Consider the following 26,050-nt stretch of genomic DNA (forward strand, 5'->3'; position numbering starts at 1 on the left):
ATCTTTGCCTAAACCAGAGATAGAAAAAACACTTGACTAGCACTCAAGACACCCAAACTCAAGTCCTATTTCATTAGTAAGTAGCTGGTTAATGTTCAATCATTTTCAAGTTCTAGGCAGTTTTCTACAAAAGAAGGGGATTAATTGTTGGTTCTCAAACTGTGGTCAGTGTAAAGACCACCTGGGGACGTCACTAACAATACTCCTGGACGTTGGCCTGAGACTCCGCTTCAGTGGGTCCCGGAATCCGCATTTCAACAAGCTTAGGGGATTCCGATGCTCAGGGCTCCCCAAGTTAGCACCAAGACAGCTGCTGAAATAGTGGGCCGGTGACCTTAGGAACCTTCTGCTTACCAGTTTCCCCACTGGCTGGCTAGACACAATCTGAAGAGACACAGAAGGGAAGGGCTGCCGTCAGGACCAGGAACACTACCTGCCCCTGAGGCTCAGGTCCCTGGACACCAACAGATGGCAGTGCAACTTTTCCTGAAGCCATTACCTCTGGTCCTTTTCTGGGTGACAGTCCTCCTGGGCTTCAGCAGGTAACATCCCCCACTGGTTTGAGCTACTGGGCTACAAATCCCCACCCCCCACCACCATGGTATTACCTTGAACTGCTACAGAACATAATCAGTTACAACTCTTCCTGATTCCAAAGATATGAGGCAAAGGATACCCTGATATGTCAATCAATCAATGAACCATAAAGGAAATGATTATTTCCTTGGAGAGATCTGATTTCTGTAGAAAAAACAGTTGTTAGCTATAAGATCCAAATACAAAGACAGGAATTCCAATGAGGAAAAAAAAAAAAAAAGCAGCACAGCATAGCTAGACAGGCAGCCACAGACAAACTACCTAGCCACACTCAGCCTCCATTTATTCACCTCTAACATAGGGATAACAGTAATTTAGAGGAAGACAGATTAAATAATAAACGTTCTAAGAATAGCGCCCTGTGACATAGAAAGAGCCCTTTAAATGGAAGTTACAAAGAAATCCATCTCATTATTCATCAGTGGGGGCTTACAAGGTAATAACAAGAAAACGGCACAGAATGTAAGAAACCAGGAGAAAAGGTGGAAATAATTCCCGATTCCTGCTCTCAGAATCGGGTGAATTTTTCAGAATACTGGCATGTCTATTTCTTTGAGTTAACTTAGGCAGCCCAGAAACTTCTGAACTTCCTAGACCTGTTGTTCTAATCAATAATTTTCAGACACTTACAACTTTTTCTGCTTCTATTTCAATATTTAACAACTATTCTGTGCTCATGCTTCTAGCTTAAATAACATCTTCTGACTTATTTTAGTGATGATGGCAATTTGCTAAAGCACTTTAAAACTGTTATTTTGGGGGGGCACCCGTGTGGCTCAGTCAGTTGAGTGTCTGATTCTTGATTTCAGCTCAGGTCACGATCCCAAGGTCGTGGGATTGAACCCTGTGTCGGGCTCTGTGCGGAGCATGGAGCCTGCTCAAGATTCTTTCTGTCCCTTTGCCCCTCTCCCCTGCTCGCTCTTTTTCTCCAAAAAAAAAAAGTGATTTTTCTGTTAACAATTCAAACTTTCCTATAAATAATGAGTGTACATAACTATGTGTGTGCATGTATACACACACATATATATTTTTCTTTTCTTAGACACAATTTTCTTACTTTTAAAAGTGTTGGGAAAACTGCCAAAAGTGATCCACACTTGAATTGATTCTAATTTAAGTTCTCAGTTCAGAACCACATGCCAGTTAAGGTTACATCATGAATGCCTGACAGAATTTGTTCCTGCTAGATTGATTTTATTAAGTCTTAACTCTTCATGATGTTTTGGGCTGAGCTAGAATTTGAACACAGGCCCCATCTGATCATAAGTTCTATTTCTTCCCTCATTATTACACAACATTTCAGAAGCTGAGAGGTGAAAATAATAAAATATAGCAGGTTAACAAATCATATACAAAGGAGTTAATATCACTAAAAATTGCATAAAGAAGCTACTCACAAAATCATAGACGTTTGCATGCAAGTATCTCTTCACCAATGTAGATGCCCTGGGCAAAATAAAAGTTTGTGAAACAAGGATCTGTACTGACAAGAGTCAGATTCCATGTAATAAATTAAGGAAGAAAAGGAAATCAGAATTAGTAATTCCTCCAATTACCGCAATTCATACTCATGATACTGATCAAAGTCTGCAAGCAGCAATTATTAGTCAATTTTCAGTTTCTAAAAATACTTTATTAAATAACTGTTAAGTAGGATTTTTACAAAGCAAATTGCACAAAAAAAGGTAAAAATGTTTATGTTCCCAAAAGTTCCTGTGCCTCTATTTTTATCATCTTCTTGTCGGCTGCTCTTTCTCACGGAGCCAGTACAAAGGGGCAGAACGAGGACGTCTTCCGTTCTGCTCCTCATCCGGAAGGAAGGCACAGCACCCTGCAGAGACTCAGCGTGTCTCTAGCTAAGAGTTGCTACACGGAGTCTGCTTCAAGGTGGGCTCACCTGGGGTGGCCGTCAGCCTCCGGGCTCCTTCACGGTGCTCAGGAAGAATTAAGAAGCTGAACGAGGTTTTCGAGGCATTTCATATAATAGGCATTTAGCGGGGTTTCTTCTGAGTTTGAGAAAGCTGAAAGAGAAAAATAAGAGTATGGAAGAGCAAGTTTATGAAACTCAGTACTGCACTTAAGAGCGGCCAGAATTCATACTTATTTTTTAAACAAGGTACTTCCATAATGGCTGCCATTACCTATAATGCCGAATGAACGCCTTGCTCTTTTTTTTTGCCCCATCCCTCCTAATGCCTAAACTCTGACATAACTCAATTATTCGGTACCTCTAGAAACTCATGGTCACAGCAAGAAACCAACCAAAAAAACTATAGACCACTTATAAAGAATCAGACTACAAAAAAATTCATTACTAACTAATTAGTAACAAAATAACTAACTAACACAAACTAATAACTAAAAGACTCCGTACAGTACAAGGAGGACACAGTACAGTGCCTTAGCATAAAAAAGTGTTCAAAGAATAATGCTCATTGAAAACCTGTGTCACTTAAAATGAAAAACGAACTGTGAAAAGAAAACCCTGCCTCATATCATGATCACATCACAGGGCTGAGGGGATACAAGGGCAATGGGATCTATTCTCGGAAGACTGTAATTCAACTCCCTGATGTTAGATCAAAGTTTTCTGTTCAAGGTCAATTCTAATTGGGCCCAGCTCTTATCACCTAAGAACACACTACGGCACAGCGGTAGCCACTGGCAAAGGACATTTAGTGCAAGAAAAAGAAAAGGAGTTGGAGAAAGATCACAGACACGTTTCAAGAAATTATTGTATCTCAAACCTTCATCTATCAAAACATTTTATTATTTAAAAGGTGACGTAATGAAGAGCATGGACCAGTGTTGAAAACGGTCTTTTCGCCGTGAACTATCCAAGTATTTCACTAATCACAGAATTCACTGAATAGCTTCCAAGGTTAACTGTAATCTCTTTCATAATAAAACTTACTTTTCTTTGCTAACGAATATGCTTCATCCACTCTTCTTTTTATTGATGGGTTTTTCAAAGTTGTTTTTGCCTGGAGATAACATAGAGCAACCCAAGAATCAGACTTCTTCCCACACGCCAAGGATCAGGACACTACAGTACTAAAGCCACCACTGCTGACCGCAAGCACTGAGCAGATTATCATGAAGCACGACAATGTGGTCAGGGGGATTAGACAGAAGCACATCCCCCTGGGTCGTCGCCCACATCCTTCCCTCTCTAACTTGACTCTTCTCTGCTGCTCCAAGTTCTTTGTCCCCTGCCCTGCCCTTTACCCCTTCTCTCCTAATCTCAAGTCTTAAAGGAAGACTCAGTCTTGGTTTCAATATTTCATATTCCCTCAAGCCCCAGATTTCAGATTAAAATATATCAAACGGTACCAGGTGGTCAACAAATATTTACTAAGTGACCGTAAAGTGCCAAACCCCGTGCTAAGCCTTGGGGACACACGGTGAAAGCGACAGCACAGCCTTTCGCCTCTTGTGCTGTCAGCCAGCGGGGAGAGCAGGCAGCACAGACAAGGGACTATCAGCTGAGAGGGCACCATTCGGGGACGGTGTCTATGGGAACGCTGTCTGTCACTGGCCACTATTTAATGGCTAGATACCCAAGGGCACTTCTCTCAGGAACGAGATGTCTGCAGTGAAAGAGAAGACCAAAGGCCAGAGAGGGCAAGTGCGAGGCTGCACCTGCTATCGCTCCCTTGCGGCCGGCCCTGTGCTGCAGCCTTCCAGGAATCGGGTCCTCTCAAAACTCAGCGGCGACACAGGCTAGACAAAGAGGAATCACACAGCTGGATAAAACTTCGTTATTTGGTTTTATTTCAGGATATATTTTTCCCGAATACGTCTTTTAACAGAAATGATCTATACTAACACTACATCAATATGCCAAATCAAGTTATACCAACAGGGAGAATTCACCCAAAAGAGACAGACAGCCTTCTGAAATGAGACATCCTGTTAATTAAATGACGATGATTTCAACTGATGGCTCACTAATTGTATAAATGCACAAGACAATAAGGTCCTTGAGTTCGTTTTGTTGTTGTTGTTGTTGTTGTTTAAAATGTAGCTGATACTCCTCTGGCGCCCCTGGCTGCACTCTCAGAGGCTTGGATTTGCCCCTGGCTAGAACAATGACTTTAAAAACTGACCTTTTGATAATTGTGAATCAGAGCCCAAAGCGCAGCTGCTCCAATCCTCTGAGCATGTTGATTCTCGCTTTCCAGACAGGCAGCTAGCACACTAATGACTTTTTCTAATAATAAACACATTAGGGGGAAAAAAACAAAAGTTCAGTCCCAGACATCACAATGCATTCTGATCTTGGACTAGTCAGATACTCCCTTTGCCCCCATCAGAATACATACAAAGTTGGTATCACTAGACTGTGGCAAAAACAATCTGGTAAACCATACGTGGGAGGACAACCTCACAACAAACTATCTTCATGACGGGCACAGAACAGTCATGGCAGCCTAATTCTTTTGGCCCTAATTCAACAAAGGCACATTCATTTAAACAACAATAGTGCAGAAGTAAGTAATTATACAAAGAGTTGTATAAATGAGCTGTTCAATTATAGTTCACATTTTGGTGTGCAGGAAAACAGATGTGCTCTTATGATAAATTATAAAGACCATTATACAAACATCAACAGCATGGGTTACTATATAAAACAATAATCAAGAAATACCAAATTAGTTAAGCCTTTTAAAAAAGGACTAAACATTTTAGAGAAATGCTTTTGTGTATTTATGTGTCAGAGGAAAAAGTGATTTAAAGGCATATCAACCCACAAGATGTGTCCCCTTTTTGCATAGCTAGGCAGACTGTGAAATCAAGACTTACAAGTTATCTGCAGCATACTATTCATTTTAAGGGAAGACACAGAGAAGTCCAGTCCCAAGGAGATTTGTCAGGGTGTTTCAGAAAAGTATATGAACCTATCTTATTACTAACTTTTATATATTTTATTGTATCAAATTATTTTTCCTCTAAAATCTATGTTTAAAAGCATGTTCCATTTTTAAGCTCAGAGCCTGGAGCCTGTTTCAGATTCTGTGTCTCCCTCTCTCTGACCCTCCCCCGTTCATGCTCTGTCTCTGTCTCAAAAATAAATAAACGTTAAAAAAAAAATTAAAAAAAAAAACAAAAACAACATTTGATGATACTCGGAGAAACACATGCTCAGAGCTTGTTATTGGGAACCCTTCTCTCTCTCTAACCACTCCCCCCTCTACTGGATGCATCTAATTAAATGGTAACCTGGTTGAGGGCAGAGTCTATATCTGCTCACTGATAAATATTCCAACCACAGTGCCAGTGTATTTTAGAGGCTCAATAAATACCAGTTGGATGAAAGATTCCATAACTTGGGGCACCAGGGTGGCTCAATCAGTTAAGTGTCTGACTTCAGCTCAGGTCATGATCTCGTGGTTCACAAGTTCAAGCCTGAGTCCAGCTATGTGCTAACAGCTCGCTCAGAGCCTGGAGCCTGTTTCAGATTCTGTGTCTCCCTCTCTGCCCCCACCCCCCCTTCTCTCTCTCTCTCTTTCTCTCTCAAAAATAAATAAAACATTAAAAAAATTTTTTTAAAGAACGATTCTGTAACTAAAGCAACAAAAATGCTGTTTAGGTGATTCTATTTAGTTTTTATTTTTTTATTTCATTTATTTATTTTTTTAATTTTAAATCTTTTACAGAAAAAAAAAAAAAAGCTCCATAAAGTGAATTCTGTACCATCAAGAGACAGTGTGGAAGGTACACAGAGTGCTGAACTTTCTGCCAACCAGCCCCTACTCCTTACCACCCACCTCCTCCCCATTCCCTGGCTTCCCTGGCTTTTCCCATAACTTCCCCATAATTAGCCTATATAAATAGTTACCCGATGAAGCTCATTATGTGCGGTTGTAGGTGACAGCTCGTACTCTTAGGGCACATCACCCAATGAAAGGGTGATTCCCATGTGTTTCTCTATCATCAAATGTTTTTTTTTTCTTTTTTAATTTTTTTTTTTTTTAACGTTTATTTATTTTTGAGACAGAGACAAAGCATGAACGGGGGAGGGTCAGAGAGAGGGAGACACAGAATCTGAAACAGGCTCCAGGCTCTGAGCTGTCAGCACAGAGCCCGACGTGGGGCTCAAACTCACGGAGTGCGAGATCATGACCTGAGCCGAAGTCGGACGCTTAACCGACTGAGCCACCCAGGCGCCCCTACCATCAAATGTTTTAATACAGTGTACTAAACTTAGCATATAACCCCTGATCTAAAGAAGTTTATAATAACTCTTTCTACCAGTTACTATCTCTTAAGCATTTTTTTCAAAAAAATTTTTAATGTTTATTCATTTTTTTGAGACAGAGAAAGAGAGCATGAGAGTGGGGAGGGGCAGACAGAGAGGGAGACACAGAATCTGAAGTTGGCTCCAGGCTGTGAGCTGTCAGCACAGAGCCCAACGCAGGGCTCGAACTCACGAACTGAGATCATGACCTGAGCTGAAGTCTGAAGCTTAACCGACTGAGCCACCCACGCACCCCTCTTAAGCATTTTTTTTTTTTAAATTTTTTTTTTTAGCATTTACTCATTTTTGAGAGTGAGAGAGACAGAGCATGAGCAGGGGAGGGGCAGAGAGAGGGAGACACAGAATCAGAAGCAGGCTCCAGGCTCTGAGCCATCAGAACAGAGCTCGACATGGGGCTCAAACTCACAGACTGCGAGATCATGACCTGAGCTGAAGTCGGACGCTCAACCGACTGAGCCACCCAGGCACCCCAAGCATTTTTAATAAAGTACATACATAGATCAATTAATGTGATGCCCCCACTGATGATGCAACAGGATAAGTTTTTAAAAATACATTTCATTGTGAGATATAACACGGTTACAAAAAAGGCACATTAAAATAGATATGAAGTGAGCACCTACAAACACATATAAATAACCCCAAAAGATAACAGTAAAATGTAGCTAGATAAGTAGGAAATGAGTTTTACTTACTACTTTTCTTCTTAGTATAATTGATTTAATTACACATTTAGGGATGCCATCTTTATAGTTTTCAGAGCATAGGACTTTCACCTCCTTGGTTTTTACTCCTAGGTATTCTTTTTTGGCACAACTGTAAGTGGGCTTGTTTTCTTAATTTCTCTTTCTGTTACTTCATTATTAGTGTATAGAAACACAACAGTTTCTGTATATTGATTTTGTATCCTGCGACCTTACTGAATTCATTTATCAGTTCCAGTAGTCTTTTTGATGGTCTTTTCTGTATATATCATAATGTCAACTGCAAAGAGTGACACTTTCACTTTCTTTCCAATCTGTACGCTTTTTCTTTTTCTTGTCTGTGGCTAGGAATTCTAGTACTATGTTGAATAAAAGTGGTAGAGAGGGCACATCCTTGTCTTGTTCCTAATCTTAGGGGAAAAGCTCTGTTTTTCACCACTGTGCATGATGTTATCTGTGGGTTCTTCATATATGGCCTTTATCATATTGAAGTACGTTCCCTCTAAACCTACTTTGTTGAAGGTTTTTATCACGAATGGATGTTATACTTTGTCAAATACTTTTTCTTCATCTATTGAAATGATTGTAAGGCATTTATCCTTTCTTTTACTGCTGTGATATCACATTGATTGATTTGCACATACTGAATCATAGTTGAAACACGGGAATAGAATGAATCCTACTTTATCTTGGTGAATGATTTTTTTTAACGTGTTCTTGGATTCGGTTTGCTAATACTATGTTGAGGATTTTTGCATCTATGTTCATCAAAGATACTGGCCTATAGTTCTCTTTATTTGTAGTATCTTTATCTGGTTTGGGTATCAAGGTAATGCTGGCCTCAGAGAATAGTTTGAGAATAGGTATAACTCTTCTTTAAATGTTTGGTAGAATTCACCTTTGAAGCCATCTGGTCCTGGACTATTGTTTATTGGGAGTTCTTAATAACTCATTCAGTTTCATTACTGGTAATCAGTCTGTTCAAACTTTCTATTTCTAACTGATTCAGTTGGGGGAGGTTCTATGTTGCTAAGAATCTGTGCATTTCTTCCAGGTTGTCCAATCTGTTGCCATATAATGTCTCATAATATTACAATTCTTTGTATTTCCGTGGTATCAGTTGTTATTAATCCTATTTTTGATTCCATTTGGATCCCTCTTTCATTTTTTTTTTTTAATGAATTTGGCTAAAGGTTTAGCACATTTGTGTTGATCTTTTCAAAGAATCAGCTCCTGGACTTCATTGTTCGGTTCTACTGCTGTTTTGGTTTCTATTTCATTTATTTCTGCTTTGGTCTTTATTGCTTCCTTCCTACTACTGGTTTGGGGTTTTGTTTGTTCTTTTTCTAGCTCCTTTAGCTATAAGGTTAGGTTGTTTACATGAGATTTTTCTTGAGGTAGGCCTGCATTGCTCTAATCGTCCCTTTTAGAACAGCTTTCGCTGCATCCCAAAGATTTTGGACTGTGGTGTTTTCATTTTCATATGTCGCCATGTATTTTTTGCTTTCCTCTTTGATCTCCTGGTTGATCCAGTCATTGTTTAGTAGCATATGATTTACCTTCCATGTAAATCTCCAGAGTTTTCCTTGTGGCTGATTTCTAGTTTAATAGTGCTGTGGTCAAAAATGATGTATAGTAGGACTTCAAACTTTCTGAATTTGTTAAGACTTGTTCTGTAGCCTAATATAGGATTTGTTCTGGAGAATGTTCCACGGACACTTGAGAAGAATGTTTTTTCTGCTGTTTTAGGATGGAATGTTCTGAATATACCTGTTAGATCCGTCTGATCTGCTGTGTCATTCAGAGCCACTGTCTGCTTGTTGAAGTTCTGTTCGGATGATCTGTCCATTCATGTAAGTGGGGTGTTAAAGTCCCCTACTATAACTGTGTTACTATCGATTATTTCCTTATGTTTGTTAGTAGGTGCTTTATGTATTTGGGTGCTCCCATGTTGGGTACATAAATATTTATAGAATTTGTTTGGCTATTATTTCAAATCTTTCAATTTTTCACTTTCCTATCGCCTGCAAACATTCCCAAGTTTGTCACTTATTTTTCTAAATATGGTATAACTAAATTTATCTTTAAATCTGTGTTTTATAATTATAATATCTGAAGCCTAGGCAGATAAGTTGGTATATTTCTCCCTGCTGGTTCTTCCTCATGTTGCCATGTTTCCCGATGGGATTGGTCACATTTAACTGTATACTAGTGAATACTTCTGAAAAATTAGTTGTGGAGGTTCTCTGAGGCTTAGTGTGCACTTGTCCTCCATCCATCAGAGTGGCAGATTGCTTCTGCTAAGCACCCAGAAGCACTGTCGATCAAGGTTCGGCTCAAACCAGGTCATAGGCCATTCAGTCTATGCATCTGTGGGGTGCAGAGCTGTGGGGAGCAGTCTGTGGTGCCCATTCTCACACTTGTTCTTCTTTTCTTTATAATCACCCGGATGTGGGTTGGGGGACCAATTTAATTTTGATTCGTCTTTCGCTTAAGAGGCTAGGTCTTTGGGGTTTATACAATACAGCCAAGATGGCCCCAAACTCCCCCTGTCGTGCATACTCTCAACTGTATTTCCCTGACTCCTTGGCATGCCTGAACAAAAGCCAAGCATACAATGTTGGCAAATGTCCTCGAGACAAAAAATGCACATTTCCTGTATATATTTTGTGTCTCTCTAGGCACAGACTTTCAATCAAAATGGGCCTGGGAGTTTCCCACTATCTTTTCAGTTCTTCAATTTCTTTAAGGTAAATTTTGATATATTTTATCTAGCATATTTTTGTTGTTTTCAGAACAGACCTTGCCTGACATTTATAGAAACAAGGAATACTCTGGCTCTATTTTTCCAAGCCTCACAACCTACTCTATTCCTGACCATCAAAACCAGAGGTTTGGGCACTAATTATCAGAATTATGCAGTCTTACATGGTAGATTTTTAAGCTAGGTGCCTCTGCAAAGCCCTCCCTCTGGATCCCCAAGGGGAAAAGGCCTGCGACATGCCTCCAAAGATCCATACAAAAACTGCACAGTTGCTGCCTCTTATCCCTGCCTTGGAGGCCCCGATGTCATGTCTGTGGAGCTGAGGAAGCTCCTTCTTACCAAAAGTTTGCCCATGTGCTTTAAGCTAAGGAAGAAGAGAGAGCATCACTGTTACAAAGAAAAGCTAAAAATAAATCCAGAGGGAAAATGCAGACTTCTCCTTGAGTTCCCTTAAGCTGTCCTTTTTCCAACTCTCTTAGTAAGAAAATTGCAGTGAGTAGTCCCCAAAGAAAAAACTTTCTGAGAAAGAATAACAGATGAGAGCAGGCATGGGAAAAGATCTCTCACGTAGCTACCTCACTGCCCTATGTGGCAGGGCCTATCATTATCCCTCTCTACCAAACCAAGGGCTGAGGCACAAGCCCACGGTGGCCAGCACAGCATCCGTAGAGGAGCTATGGAAAAGCAGAGCTCAGATCCACAGTTCATCTCACTACGTTAAAAGCTGACTGAGCTTCTAAAATCTTTCCCTATATTTCAATAGTTATCAGAAAAAGAGAAGCACCAGCACACACGGGAGAACATAAGCATAATCACTGACACTCACTTAGAAACTCCACATGTCACAGGAAAACACCTGTAAGAAAACACTAAGTACAAAACATGAGAGGAAAACACAATTAGCCCATCTGGAGCAGCCACTACGCTCCATAAATGGTTCCAGGCACTTCATGTGTGTTTATAAACTGATTTCTAGAGCCCACCTCTTTTTATTTCCCCCAAACAATGCGATGCCTCCTTATAAAACTCCCTCCCTATAAACGTCACACTCTACTCACAGAAACAGCACATGGCTGTAGAAACAGACCTTTCCACCATTTCCCTCTTTCTGTTTCAAAATTATTCTGAATCCTCACCTCCACCTGTCCTACATCTCAGAGAATCGGGTCTCTGTAAGGCTAATTTCACCATTTGGTCTTGGATCCTGAACTCTCCTGCCTACTCAAGAGCTCTCTCAATCACTGAATATTCACTGAATGCTCACTAGTGACAGGCACAATTCTAGATGCCAAGTGAAGAAAAAAGACAGAAACCTCTTGACCTCCTAGGAGCTAATGTTCTAGTGTGGGCAGACTAGGAATGAACAGATATATGCCAAAAACATATGCCAAAAACATATGCCAAAAAACATCACCTGGTGGTAATGTCAACAGGGAGGGAGAGGAGAGAGTGAGAGAGAGAAGGACGGGAGGCAGGAAGAAGGATGAAGGATGTGGGGGTTATCACGTTGGCAGGTTGGTCTGAAGAGGCTTCACTGACACCGCAGCACCTGCTCAAAACCCAGGGGAGCCAGGAGAACAGAGATGGGAGAAGTCAGGGTGAGGCCAGAGAGCACCCACGCCAGACTCCTCCTCCCTACCACCTCCGGGATCCAGTGCAGCCACCAACAGCAAGACTCCTGGCAGCCACTGGAGGGCTGGAGCCATGTCTGGTTCATCCCTGAGGACAGGGGTCACACCTGATTCGTTCCAATGGCCTCTGCCTCCCACAATGCCTTGAACACAGTGGTGCTTAACAAATAGTTGGCAGATTACTTATAAAACATTTTGTGTTTTACTCTAAATGGAATACTGTACGAATGACCACAAGTATAAATGGGGGTGTGTGTGTGTCTGTGTGTGTGTGTGTGTGTGTGTGTGTGTGTGTGTGTGTGACGTGAATACTCACCATTAGCCAGGATCTTGGGCTTATTGGCAGGACTGAAGCAAATATTATGAAAAATAAGGAGAGGTATACACGGGCTGCTCTTATGCTTGTATTTGCTCATCTCTGTAAGCAAGTCCAAACAGCCATCCAGCCTCAGGATCATTTGTTGGCCATCTTCTCCAAGTGAGATATTCAAGAGTAACTTCAACCAAAGAATGGTCAGATTACTGAGATGTTTATTTCCTCCTTTTGGCAATGTTAGAGACAGAAAGTTCTGTAAGAAGTTACTCTGTGGATAAACAGAGAGAATATTATTTTCTTCTTGACTCTTTTCATTATTTTCTTTGTCCCTTGGAGACCAATTAACTAGCATTCTGCTCTTCTTTTCCCAACTTTAATTTCTCCTTCCTCCTAACAACTTCCAAATACTCCCATCTAAACTGTTTCCAGGTATAAGTGAAAAAATTAAGGAGAACAAAATAGTGCTCAAATTTTTAATTCTTACTAATTCTTTCCTGACGATGGATAAACTAACTACATATAGTCAACTCTTAATTATTTAGGATGGATAATTCCAGTTGGGGATTATTTCAGGCCTCCTGAGTTCTCTCTCTCTGCCTGCCTTCTGGCAATTTTGCTACTCATTAAAAACTATCCTATGGGGAGGAAAAAGAAAACAAAACCCAAGTCAGTCTTGGATACCAGTTAACAACTCTAGTAGTACTGAGCAGACCAGAATCTTTATAGCTACAAGTGTGCTTAAAAATGAAAAAAAAATCTGGGGGAGCCTAGTTGGCTCAGCAGGTTAAGCATCCAGCTCTTGATTTCAGCTCAGGTTATGATCTCATACTTCATGGGATTGAGCCCCATGTGCACTCTGCACTGACAGTGCAGAGCCTGCTTGGGATTCTCTCTCTCTCCCTCTCTCTCTGCTCCCCCCTCGCTTGCATGCACTTTGTCTCTTAAAATAAACAAACAAACAAACATTAAAAAAAATTTTAAAGTGCAACTGAGCGTCCAACTCTTGATGTCGACTCAGGTCATAATCCCAGGGTCGTGGGATCAAGCCCTCCATCGGGCTCCACACTGACCATGGAGCCTGCTTGACATTCATTCCCTCCTTCCCTCCCTTCCTCTCTCTCTCTCTCTCTCTCTCTCTCTCTCTCTCCCTCTGCCTTGCCCCCTGCTCACACTCTCTAAAAAGTACAATAAAATAAAATAATCTACATGTATATCATATATTCACTTTACCCCCACTGCTTATCATTACAGATGAATTTCTCATGGCTACATGCCACCCTAGTAAACTTATAGAGGGGTATCAAAAATATCAGTTGGATATTTTGACCGGAGAACAGAAGTGTGATCACTTAACTTTCTTAACTGTCTGGAATACCAGGCTATAGAGATAGGAGATCTCTCTCCTGCTTAATAATCTATTCTGGCCTATTCTTGGGTTCTCTTGCACCTAAATCAAGATGTTGGCTTGAATCTATTAAACACATTTAATACTGTTACATAAAAGGATTCTGAGTCTAAAAATGAAAGGATATAGAAATGCTGACTCACTATATTGTGCACCTGAAACTAATATTATTACATTGTGTATGTTAACCAAATGGAATTTAAGTAAAAATTACAAAAAAAAAAAAAAATGAAATTAGCTACAGAAATATTAGCAACATTACCCAAGCAACAAGTAAACTGTGAAACCACATGCCCACTTTGCATTGCACGGTCACTCACACCTACTTCTCATTGCTCAGTCCAAATTGACACCTTCTAGATTTATCCCTTGCCTTTCCTGTTCAGCTACATTCTACCATGATATTGGAGATCTGGAGTGGACACTAGTGATAAAACATATGGCAGTGCTTTCAAGTATAAACATACTATGGGCATTCCTTCTCTTTGCTGGAGCTAAAGATGCTTTTAGACAATTTCCTATACCATGTGGAATGTAGAGAAACATGGTGGAGAGAAACCAGACACTTTAGAGTCTTGTTGTACAAAAGTGCTGGTTATGTCTTCTAATGCCCATAGCAGGGTAACAGAGAGGTAGAACTGTTAAGTACCCAGGGCTCATTATAACAGAGCAGCAGAGGAAGGCTCGGGGGTTTCCTAACTAGAGCAGAGGAAAAACAACTTGACTGAGCTGCACCTGAAACAGAGTCACATGAAATACGTATAGATATATGCTTGAGTACAGAAACAGAGTCATGCATTGAGAGTGGAGGACACCTTAGAGATCATGTTATTTAACCCAGTAAGTTTTCAAATGAAGCAACTGAAGCTTAAAGAGAGAAGGTCTCCTGCTCAAAGTCCCACGTCAAACCCGAGATCGGCAACTTGTTCGGGAGCTCCTGTTCTATTCCACCCGTGTACTCCAGAGGGGAGCGGGGGAAAGCACTGCCCCCGGCCCGTGCTCTCACACGTGTAGGGACGGGGCCACAGACATCCAGTGCAGCGTGACGTGTATATCCACCTGTGGTTCTGGTGGGATAGTGGGTCCCTGATTGCACCTTTTGCCAATTTATACAGTGTGAGCCCTCCCACCATGGCTGATTTCAAGATAGCACGGTGATGTCAACTGGGTCACAGAATTCCTGAAAATCACCAATGACACTCATGAGTCAGCCTGAGTTAGCTCCAACACACCACTGAAAAGATTGTTCCTTAGTAAAACTGCTATTTATTTGGAGATTGCAGTCTATGTGGGTTTTTTCTGGAGGCGGTGGGGGTGGGGGGCTGACACAGGAGAGGAAACGGAGATTCAATTCTCATGAATACTGTCAACTTTCATAATTTGTCTTGGCCTCCATATAAAGGGAACAAAAACACTCAAAGTACTACTCGTAAATAATAGACATGATCATATTCACAATGTACAGGATCTTCCAAATTAGGGATTCTGGTCATACATATCTAAATATAATCTCACTGAACATGTGTATTACAATTTGTTTAACTCATTCAATCCCTTGTAAAGTACCGTAGGTTAAAAATCAGTGATAAGAAGTCAAGTTTTGGCACTGGAGTCCCAGAGGACTGATAACATCGGTCTAAGCAGGGCAAGATGGCTGTCATTTCACACGTTGTTCTGACTATGTAAACTGAACTGAGATCGCTACTGTTCCATTTGGTCTATGTAAAGACTGGACAGGACTTGTATAATCTCAAATAAATGTAAGACAGCTGTCTTTCTAATTCTAAACCCCTCATTTTTGAGAGAGGTAAAATATGATCCAAAAGTAAGAAGATAAACTGAAAGGAAGTGTAATGATCATCCTCTAGCCTATCCTCTCCATGTGTCATCTATCAATTGGCTTTAAACATAGTGAACCCCTTAATCCTTTCACAGTCTTTTAAACACAACGTCTTGAAATCATAATAATTTAATCCTAGAAACTGAGTTCTAGATTTTTCATACATGTTCTTGATTAGAAGGATTATTCTACTCTTTTTTAAGATATGAAGGACAAATTAAGTACTTACTTTCTGAATTACTCCTTTACAGTCATGAGACAAGGCCAGGTTCGAAAGAAACATAAAAACCATCTGCTGAACTGCAGTGTTCTCAAGAGGCATCTGGGAAGCCAACTTCAGGATACACCCCATCAGAGAGGTGCCAGGCGCTCCTCTATAGGCAGCTTGAACTGGATATGGCCCACAACTTGACCAACAAAGAGAACTGCAACCTGAAAAAACATAGCCTATCATAATGTAATCTTAGTTTTACTATTTAGTTAAAAAAACCTGGGGCATCTGGATAGCTCAGTCATTCAAGCGTCTGACTCTTGATTTTGGCTCAGGTCATGATCTCACAGTTCATGAGTTTGAGCCCCGGGTCAGGTTCCACACTAACAGCATGAAGCCTGCTTGGGATTCTCTCTCTCCCTCTCTCTATGCCCTTCCCCTCCTTGCACGCATGCACTCTCACTAACAAAATAAATAAATAAACTTAAAAAAAAAACAACAACAAAAAACCTAAGTAGTGAAGCATATCTGCCTATTCAATGACTTATCCACTAATCTATGAACTGCAAATCAGCAGGGAAGGCTAGTGTTGACATCTACATACAGCCTAATGGATTTGCTGTCCTCACTGAGGGTCTAATGATCTAAATTTTTTTTAATGTTTATCCATTTTTGAGAGAGAGAGAGAGCATGAGCAGGGGAGGGGCAGAGAGAGAGGGAGACACAGGATTCAAAGCAGGCTCTGGGCTCCAAGCTGTCAGTACAGAGGCCGATGCAGGGCTCAAACCTACAGACTATGAGCTCATGACCTGATTCAAAGTCAGACACTCAACCGACTGAGCCACCCAGACACCCCTCAAAAGGGCATTTTAAAACACTAGGTTTATTTTTTCTTAATGTTTGTTTGTTTGTTTTGAGAGAGAGAGAGAGAGACAGACAGACAGAGACAGAGAAAAGAGGAAATCCTAACCAGGCTTTGTACTGTCAGCGCAGAGCCCGACACAGGGCTTGATCCAACGAACTGTGAGATCATGACCTGAGTCAAAATCAAGAGTCAGACGCACAACCAACTGAGCCACCCAGGTGTGCCTAGATTCATTTTTTAAGAATAAATATGCATAAAAGGTTTTTAAATAGTTCCTTAAAAATACATCTAAATAAAGACCTGTGCAGAAGAAGAGAATTTTAGAAATGGGGGTAAGTTGGTCCAATGCCTTCATTTTACACAAGAAAAAAGAAAAGGAGGAACGCGATAATCCTGGGGTGTGTCCACAGGACGTTTGGTACCAGCCATGTATGCTAGATAAAGGCCAGAGCTCAGAGAAGCCAGTGGCTTGTTCAGAGACACACAGCTCACAAGCAGCAAGAGCCAGAAGCGTCAAGTGGTTTTCCAGAATCCAGTGTTTTCTCAGTAAATTAAACAACCGTATGGGATTTATCAAGGGAGGAAACCAACCATATAAGAATTAGAAATTCATTTTACTGCATTGTAACATAAATCTAAGTGTAATTAAGTTATGACAGTCCATGCAAGGAGGCTAGCTTAAGTATCACTAGATGAGAATCCAATACATTCTGCAAAGTAAAGTCATAAAAGGCAAGTAAACACAAATAAATATAGTGGTCTTGCCTGTATTCACACCAAATCGCAGCATCCAAATAGCAAGGTTTCCACTAGATCCACTAAATGACCGAGTTTTGCTTGAAAACAAACTAGATAGGAGAATAAAAAGTTTCTTCTCCCATTTAGTAACCTAACCACAATCTCATATTTACAACAATTTTAAGTAAAAAGTGACATATAGTTTCAAAAGATTTAAAATGTTTCTTTTACTCAATATTTAGCAATTGGTTTTTTTTCCCTCCTTACTTCCCTAAGCCCTGAACTAAGTAGGGAAGGTGGGTGGAGAAGGACAAGGTGCCCACACGGCACAGGAGACAGCTCTGCTGCATGGGCCGAGCCACCAGCAGTGGTGGCGGAGGGACTCAGCGAGAGGAGACCGTCCAAGCAGAAGTAGGGACGAGGAAGTTGGAGGCAGAGCGAAAACAAAACCACCTGTGCTGCCGCGCACTCCACGCCCCACAGTGAAAGTTCAGGAGTTAAGAACTTGAAGGTCTGCTGATGTCACGGGGCCCTGCTGGCCAGAGACGAGCGGCGGGGGCCACAGGAGCGGACGGCCCAGAGCGGGGCGGAGGCCCACGTCCCACTGCCAAGGAGTAAACTGCCCTAAGCACATGGGAGTGAGCAGATGGACTCTGAGCTGTTTTGAGCTCCCGTCCTTTCTCTGTGCATCTTTTCACAACTGGAGAACCAGCCGCTGAGCTGCTGGGTGGCGGCCGGAAGAGAGCACACACACGTAGTGACCGGACCTCACGTGCACGACCCTGACTCTCCACGGGGACGTGACTGCTGCCAGCAGTCCTACTCCACCTCCCGGGCAGGCCTGCTTTCCCTCAGCTCGAATGGCTAACTTCGTGCCTTCTCCTCTCTTCTCCATCACCTCCACCCTTGCCTTCACTCACTCTTAGCTGCCGGCCTCTAACACTGCACGGCCCTCAGCAGCTTCTCAGTAAAACGTGTGTTGAGGGAGTGACAAGAGGTGTCCCGATGGCATCAGCTATTACGAGGCCAACTGTATCTAGAGCCACCTTTCATCACACCAGCTCCTACTCTGGAGTCCATAAAAGTTTTAACCTTTATCTGGTTCTTGAGGTCTTACATCGTTAATTTTCACTCTCTCGATTTCCCTATGAAATTCAATTTCCCACTGCCATATAACCAGGTCGGTTTCTCCCTCTCTATTCCCTGAGCTGCCTAATGAGTCCTCCTGGCTGCACAAACACAGACTGAAGTATCTTGTGACACCCATAAGAAAGTTTCCCTCTCACCAACATGCCCTCTGTAAGCAGGAGAAACACTTCAAACTGTGTATTTGTTTTTTAGTTCATTTTCACAGCATTATATAAAATTAGTATTTTAGTTTATTACTGAAAGGCAGAATTGGGATCTATTTACCATTTGGAAAATTTGCAGTGTAGACACAGAGTAGCTGCAGGGCAATTTGCATCAATGAATCATCCATCAAAAGCCAAGGCCAGAGTGAGTGCAAGACAGGGACCAGATGAGCTTCAAGAGCTGCTTCCTATTGTGAGAAAGAAATACAGGCAGTATTAGTGTGCACATATGAAAATACAAAATTAAAATCAAATAAAAAAAACCTGTTACCAATATATAAGGAGACAAAAACTGAATTTATCTTTGTTCCGGTTAGGGCAAGCTGGCACAAGAATCCTGCAGACAGATTTAGCACCTTGCCCAGGACTGCCCTGACCATGAGCCTGACCAGTCTCTGGAAGTGCCTTTAACACTGGGGTGACCACAATATACAACTGAGCTAAGAAATGTTAGAAACCAACAAACAAAAAAACATCAAAACAGTTCCTAAATATGTAAATTAAACAGGACAATGATATCTCACTACATTGAATAAACTCTCATAAGTACTCTAAAATGATTAAGAAATGGGATTTTCTGGTTAAGAAAACACTCTGATCAGTTCTGAGTTCTCCCCTCCACCTTCTTTCTCCTCTGTGTTTATGTGTGTGTGTATACGTTGGTAAGTGTGGACAGATCAGAAGTAGAGTACTATCTATAAATAATTGGAATATAGTAAAAGCCAAAATACTATGTCAAATCAATAAATTCTTATGTAATTCATAGTCTTTATTACAAAGATCAGTTACCCCTAGGACGGTATTATGTATAAAATCTATTTGCAGTGGGGCGCTGGAGTGGCTCAGTCTGTTAGGCGTCCGACTCCGGCCTGGGTCATAATCTCATGGTTGGTGAGTTCCAGCCCCGCATCGGGCTCTGTGCTGACAGCTTGGAGCCTGGAGCTGCTTCAGATTCTGTCTCCATCTCTCTTTGCCCCTCCTCTACTCGTGTTCTCTCTCTCTCTCTCTCTCTCAAAAATAAATAAAATTAAAAAAAAAATCTGTCTGCAGTAATGAGCAATTTTTTAAATGAACAGGAATTACTAGGTAATTCATAGACCTTATGTGCACACATGTAGGTATTTATATTAAATACACACACCCTATACAATTTTATGCAGCATCAATGGCAGAAGAGAGTGGGAAGTTACTACCAGTGTTCAACCCTCTCCATAAGCTCTGAAGTCATTCCCAGTGTTAGTTATTCACCCCACTCTTCATAAGCTTGGAACACAGCCCCACGATGACGAAGACAGAAGTAATTATGTATAAGCTCCGTCTCTACCACTCTGTCCACCTAGTTTATCTGTTTGTTCATCTACTCATCCTTCCTGCCTGGAAGTGCGGAGGAGGTGTTCCTTTGCTGGTGGTCAGGAAGTCCATCTGTCCTCTGAAACACAGCCTCCCCACCTCCTCAGGGACCTTCATCCATCAATCAGTCCTCTTCTTCCTGTCTCTTTAACAACTAGTCCCCAGTTTGCTCACTTCTGTTTATATTCAAGCAGTTTACATGTTAGGAGAAACAAACAGTCTAGACTAACTTCCTTTAATGCTGTGAGTCCTAAATTATTAATGCTGCTTTTCATGACCAAGGTTCTTACTGCTTTCACTTCCCATCTCTTAATCTTCAGCTTTAGTTCAATTTATTTTCTGTCCTGACAGTGCTACCAAGACCACCCTCAGCACTGTGACATCTATTAAAGATCTACTCTTAGTTCATTTCCATGTAGCCTCTCTGTCCTGGAACATCTCCAAACGCTCTCCAGCACTCCCATCCCAGTTGTTTTCCATGTTTAGTTTCTACAGATATGACCTAGGCTTTCGTATATACTCTCTTGGGAAATTTCAACAGTTTATACTGCTGACTCCTAATATCCCCCGCCTATATCCTGCTCAGAGCCCCAGACTCTTGTAATCTACTGATTACCGGCCATTTTCCACCCGGATGTCCCAAAGACCCTTTATATTAACATGTGTGAACCTGAACATTACAATCGCTCATGCCTACAATCTACTCTATTATGCGCACTTGCATTAAAGTAGAGCCTGGAAATCACTCTACATTTCTCTTTTCTCTTCAGTATCTCCCCACCCTCCTTTCCTTCTTCATCTGCCCCAATTCGGGGCTCATCACCTCCTGTCTGACTACTACAGTCTCCGACCTCTAACCTTCCCCACAGTTCATTTACCTTCCAGCCACCATGATCTTCCCAGTATGGAAACCCCTAATGTCCCATGTATACAGACAACGGGGTGAGGCAGCCATGGGTGACTTGGTGAATTACCAAAGCGTACCCAACGGTTAGTACTGGGAGCATGTGATACTCCTCAGGAAGTTGGAACAGGAAAAGAAATTAAGAATCTTTCCCCACAGGACTGTATTTATACTCAAAGAACAATCTATATGCTCTTTTTTGGATTTATTCCTTATTAAACAACTTGGAAATGTAAAAATGCTTTGAGTTATTGAGAGATTACACTTTTCATAGATGGCTAATGTGATACAAATGTGAACACTGTATTTCAGTACCCAGCTAGTACCTCATAAATCTATATAAGCAGAGCTGACCTGGAAGGGGTTCCAGAGTATTCCCAGAGTAAGGTGTCATGGATTAATATCAACTACATCCAGCTGCAAGCACATTATTTAGCATAATAGATCACAAATTTAGTAAATGACACCACCATTTTGAGTAAAGAGTTCATATATTGAGAATTTTGGTGAAATGTATAAACAATTCTCAAGTTGTTCTGAAATGTAAATTGCTAGCAATGTGTCTTTAACAAATTAACGCAGCTTAAGGAATATGTTCAAAATATTCTTTTTCCAGATAAGTTTTTTCTGGTTTTATCACAAGTAAAAGCAAAAACGACAAGAACGTTTTTTAAAAATGAAACTCCTGTAATTTATCTTTCTCTTATTCATTTCCCACAGTATTTCTCTGTGAAAACTAGTGTTGTATCACTATGACAAAGCAAATCAAAGCACCCAAGACACCATAACCTGCCTAATAGTTCCTACCGCGGTGTTCTAAGTGACAGCACCAATGCTCACAGACACAGCAGCACATCTCGATGGTTCCCAGGCAGAGGGGCGGAGTCACTGGGCACAAGAAGCCAGAAGGGCTGGCCTTGAAGCTCCCCCAGGTGAACAGGGCCGGGCCCAGCAACAGCAGTATTTTCTACCCAAACGAGAGACACACTTTTCCTCTTTCCTTATGGATACAGACACCTCCACTTATTTCCTGGAGAGCTGCCTGACAACTGTCTTTGAAAGAACTCTGCCTTGGGGCGCCTTGGGGGCTCGGTCAGTTGAGTGTCCGACTTCAGCTCAGGTCATGATCTCATAGCTCACGATCAAGCCCCACATTGGGCTCTCCACTGTCAACACAGAGCCTGTTTTGGATCCTCTGTCCCCTTCTCTCTCTGCCCCTCCCCTGCTCACTCTCTCTGTCTCTCTCAAAATAAATACACTTAAAATTTTCTTAGAACTCTGCCTTATTGGACGTACACAAACATGCATTCCATCTTAGTAAAAAGCAACTGAAATGTGCCACCGTAGAGAAAGACACTCATTTGCTTTAGCTGCTTGAAGTTTTCAGTGATAAAGTTAAAATACTGATATGAACATGAAATGCCATCAATGTTGAAGAATAAGGTGCATCTATTTCTGAGAATTAACAGGAGTTTAAGGACCAATCAAGTGCATCTAAAAACATTTGAAGAGTTTTTCATGTTTCTTCCTATATTATCTCATATAAAAACGAAACTTTAATGTCAGCATCACTACTGAAATTTTGAAATATCGCTCTACTTACTTTACATTCTTCATTTTGATAAAGACAGTTTCTTAGGAGCTGCATGGCAATGCTTAACTCTTTAATAAAACCGTCCTCCTGTTTAAACAAAAAGCAGTTTAAAAATGTGAACACAATGGCATATTCTACTTCTTACACAGAGTAATGCCTTCCCCTTTGGGTCACATTACAATGCCAGTGTGCTCTCACTGCACCTGACCACCATAACTTTGAGGGCACTGACAAGCTAATGATCTCTGAAAGATGACCATATCTCAAGAAGTGCATCTGCCACAAAAAAGCTATTTCTGTTCTATCAAGCATGGAGGAACTGAGATATATAATAGGCTCCATGTTTCATCTCAATAAAGTGAAGCAGGTACTGACTGGTTTTCAATCATATCAGGTGTTGGCTGACTTTCTCAATGATGAAGTAAAGAGCCTTTGCCTGGAGAGGAAAAAGGAAAAGAGGCAAGAAAAGAAACTGACAAACATGTAGCCTCCCTCATCAATACAATTATTAAATAAGACTCTTTCTTGGTTTCCTACAAAATGCAACAGAAAGCAGTTATTACACAGATTGCTAATATAATGGTCTTAGCTATATACATAAATATTTATAGTTATAAATTTATAAATACACACTCATTCATCTTCTGAATAAGCCTGTATGGCAGATCTTTTTGTTTTATTAATTATTAATCATTTATTATTATCATCACTATTATATAAAAACTGTTATTTTGAGCTTACATGACATGCAGTTTGAACATGAGTCAAACAGACTCAACACTCGAGACATTCAAAAGTCATGGAAGAAAATAAATAGAGATCAAGAGTACAGCTTCAAAACCGCCCAGATATAGGGCAACTATTGGTTTTATCAGTTCCTAATTATATGACTGTGTTGGCCTGAGTGCTCACAACATAACAAATATGACATGCTTAGAACAGGGCCTGGCATACAGAAAAATTTAGTAAGTTATATGTCATTCTTAGTGAACCTAGGCTTGCTTTGAGAGAAATATCTTCATTTGTAGCATAAAAAAAAAATTATCTGGCAAAACATCATGCACATTCCAAAACGTTTATAGTAACAAAAACATGTAATATCTAAATCTCATTTTAAGATCTTCAAGTGAAAATTAAGTTACACACACACACACACACACACACACACACACACACACACAAGCCCAAAGTCGCTAATGTAGAAATCCCATTAATCTATCTAACTACACCCTTCTTCCAAACTGGATACCCATTTCCACCCAAGAGTGGTGTTATTAGTAAGCATAGGACACTGGAGGGATGGTCTCTGTGCCATTCCATCCATCCCGGACATCCGGGACCCACAGTTACCTGTTTCTTCAGCGCTGCTTTCCCGGGCCTGAGAGAATCGAGGTTCAGCTGTGCACTGATGTGCTTCATCTGCTCCATGCAGCTGTCTATTAGATCAGCTGACAGATAAAATCCGAGACAATCAAAAAGGATGTTCCATTACCAAGTAAGCTGAAACCACATATATCAAATTCTCCAAAATAAAATACAACATTTTGTATTTCTGACCAACTTCACTTTGGTATTTTCAGTGAGGGGTTAATAAGTCAGAGGAAATGAAAGAGAACTAAAATGCTGAATAATTTCAATGTTTTCAATTTATACTACAATACTCCTAAAATCGACTTTATGTTTTGAGGTATGCATAATTTGCCTTAGTAGCAAATCACCATTGAAATCACTGGACTTGGGGCGCCTGGGTGGCTTGGTCGGTTAAGCGTCCAACTTCGGCTCAGGTCATGATCTCACAGTCCATGGGTTCGAGCCCCGCGTCAGGCTCTGTGCTGACAGCTCAGAGCCTGGAGCCTGTTTCAGATACTGTGTCTCCCTCTCTCTCTGCTCCTCCCCTGTTCATGCTCTGTCTCTCTCTGTCTCAAAAATAAATAAACGTTAAAAAAAAAAAAAAATTAAAAAAAAAAAAAAAAGAAATGACTGGACTCGATGTTGCTGTTAGTCTCTTTAACTCGAAGACCTGTGTTCTCTGATCACGGATGAGAAATCACAAAACTCTCCAAGGGAAACTTATGTGAAAATACACAACAGTCTAACACTGCTGTTACTACTATCAAAAACTATGTGTTTTTTTCAAGTACGCAATATGTGCTGGTGGTTACTAATATTTAATTATTGTGACGCTGAGTAATGTGTTACTTTTAAAGCTCCTCTACTATTTATATATTCTTTAGGGTAAGAATCATTACTCAAAAAATAATCTACATATATCATCTTTCTACTTTAAAAGTAATACATGTTCACTGTGTTTCTGTCTGGGAAAAAAAACAACTCTTTTTAGTAAGACAGAGATTATAAATTCTTTACACTTTGAATCCAAAGAAAATTATAATGAACAAGGAGTAAAATAAATGAATTGATAACATGCCAGAAAGGCTGATGTGTTGTGTGTCTCACCTTTCAAAGCATGTGTCTGAGCTCTCCTACTGACAGCCAGAAGTGACATCAATGCATTTGCAGCAACTCTTTTCAGGACATCCTTGGAGGGCTTTCCTTCATAGCACTGCGAAAATATATATCAAACTGCCTTGAAGAAAAACTTAATCTGGAGCAAAACTGTTGTGAATAAAAGATGTGGCCTATTTAAAAGAATTGCTAGGTTTCAACTACTCCACGAAATTCACTGGAACTTGATAAATCATTAAGATTTGAGACTGAGAATGCTCTGTGTGACAAGGACTGCAGATGAAATTTACAATATGGAAAAGACCACGATGTGAAGGAAAAATTGTACTTAGTATTAACACATAGCATGTTCATGCGCTTCATCAAATTCACCAGGGAGTGCACATACATACATGTTAACTTGTTAGGAAGGGTCCTCAAAAAACTGCTGAAGAGGAGAACTGCCATCAAATTCCTTTCTTCTTGAGACACATTCCCCTCCTTCAATTTCCTATTATACCACTGTACCTCAGGTGATTTGGTTCTTTCCATCTTTCATTTTTTTTTTTTAACATTTATTTATTTTTGAGACAGGGAGAGACAGAGCATGAACAGGAGAGGGTCAGAGAGAGGGAGACACAGAATCTGAAACAGGCTCCAGGCTGTGAGCTGTCAGCACAGAGCCTGACGCGGGGCTCGACCTCACGGACCGCGAGATCACGACCTGAGCCGAAGTCGGCTGCTTAACCAAATGAGCCACCCAGGTGCCCCTTTCCATCTTTCATTTCTACAGTAACATTTATCTGTCACATTACATGCTTTTCAAAAAAATATTTAAATTTTTTTAACTTATGTAAATTTTAAAAATCACTTGTAATTTTGAAAATACTAATATTTTGATATATTTCCCTTATACATTTGATAATTTTGAATTTTTTTTTCATTATTGGGGTGCCTGAGTGGCTCAGTCATTTGAGCAATTTGACTCTTGATTTCAGCTCAGGTCATGATCTCCCAGTCATGGAATTGAGCCCCCTGTCAGGGCTCTGTGCTGAATGTGGAGCCTACTTGG

At 40.8% G+C, this 26,050-nt stretch overlaps 1 protein-coding gene across 3 annotated transcripts in view; it reads right to left on the reverse strand.

The window, feature by feature from the left end:
* Positions 1–2,208: 2,208 nt before the first annotated feature.
* RTTN (rotatin) overlaps positions 2,209–26,050 on the reverse strand; it is a 161,117-nt gene continuing 137,275 nt past the window's right edge. For 2 of the 3 annotated variants that reach the window (XM_019432560.2, XM_019432563.2), the window contains 9 exons: positions 24,991–25,096; positions 23,884–23,981; positions 22,543–22,620; positions 18,747–18,873; positions 15,749–15,951; positions 12,275–12,542; positions 4,707–4,810; positions 3,512–3,581; positions 2,209–2,618 (listed from right to left, as the gene is read on the reverse strand). In XM_019432560.2, coding sequence (XP_019288105.2) covers positions 2,533–2,618; positions 3,512–3,581; positions 4,707–4,810; positions 12,275–12,542; positions 15,749–15,951; positions 18,747–18,873; positions 22,543–22,620; positions 23,884–23,981; positions 24,991–25,096 — 1,140 coding nt within the window. In that variant the 3' untranslated portion in view covers positions 2,209–2,532. The remainder of the gene's footprint in view (positions 2,619–3,511; positions 3,582–4,706; positions 4,811–12,274; positions 12,543–15,748; positions 15,952–18,746; positions 18,874–22,542; positions 22,621–23,883; positions 23,982–24,990; positions 25,097–26,050) is intronic. The other variant, XM_019432561.2, reaches the window with a different exon arrangement.

The sequence above is a fragment of the Panthera pardus genome, unplaced genomic scaffold (assembly GCF_024362965.1).
Source record: "Panthera pardus isolate Hobbes unplaced genomic scaffold, ASM2436296v1 HiC_scaffold_15, whole genome shotgun sequence".
Lineage (NCBI taxonomy): Eukaryota > Metazoa > Chordata > Mammalia > Carnivora > Felidae > Panthera > Panthera pardus.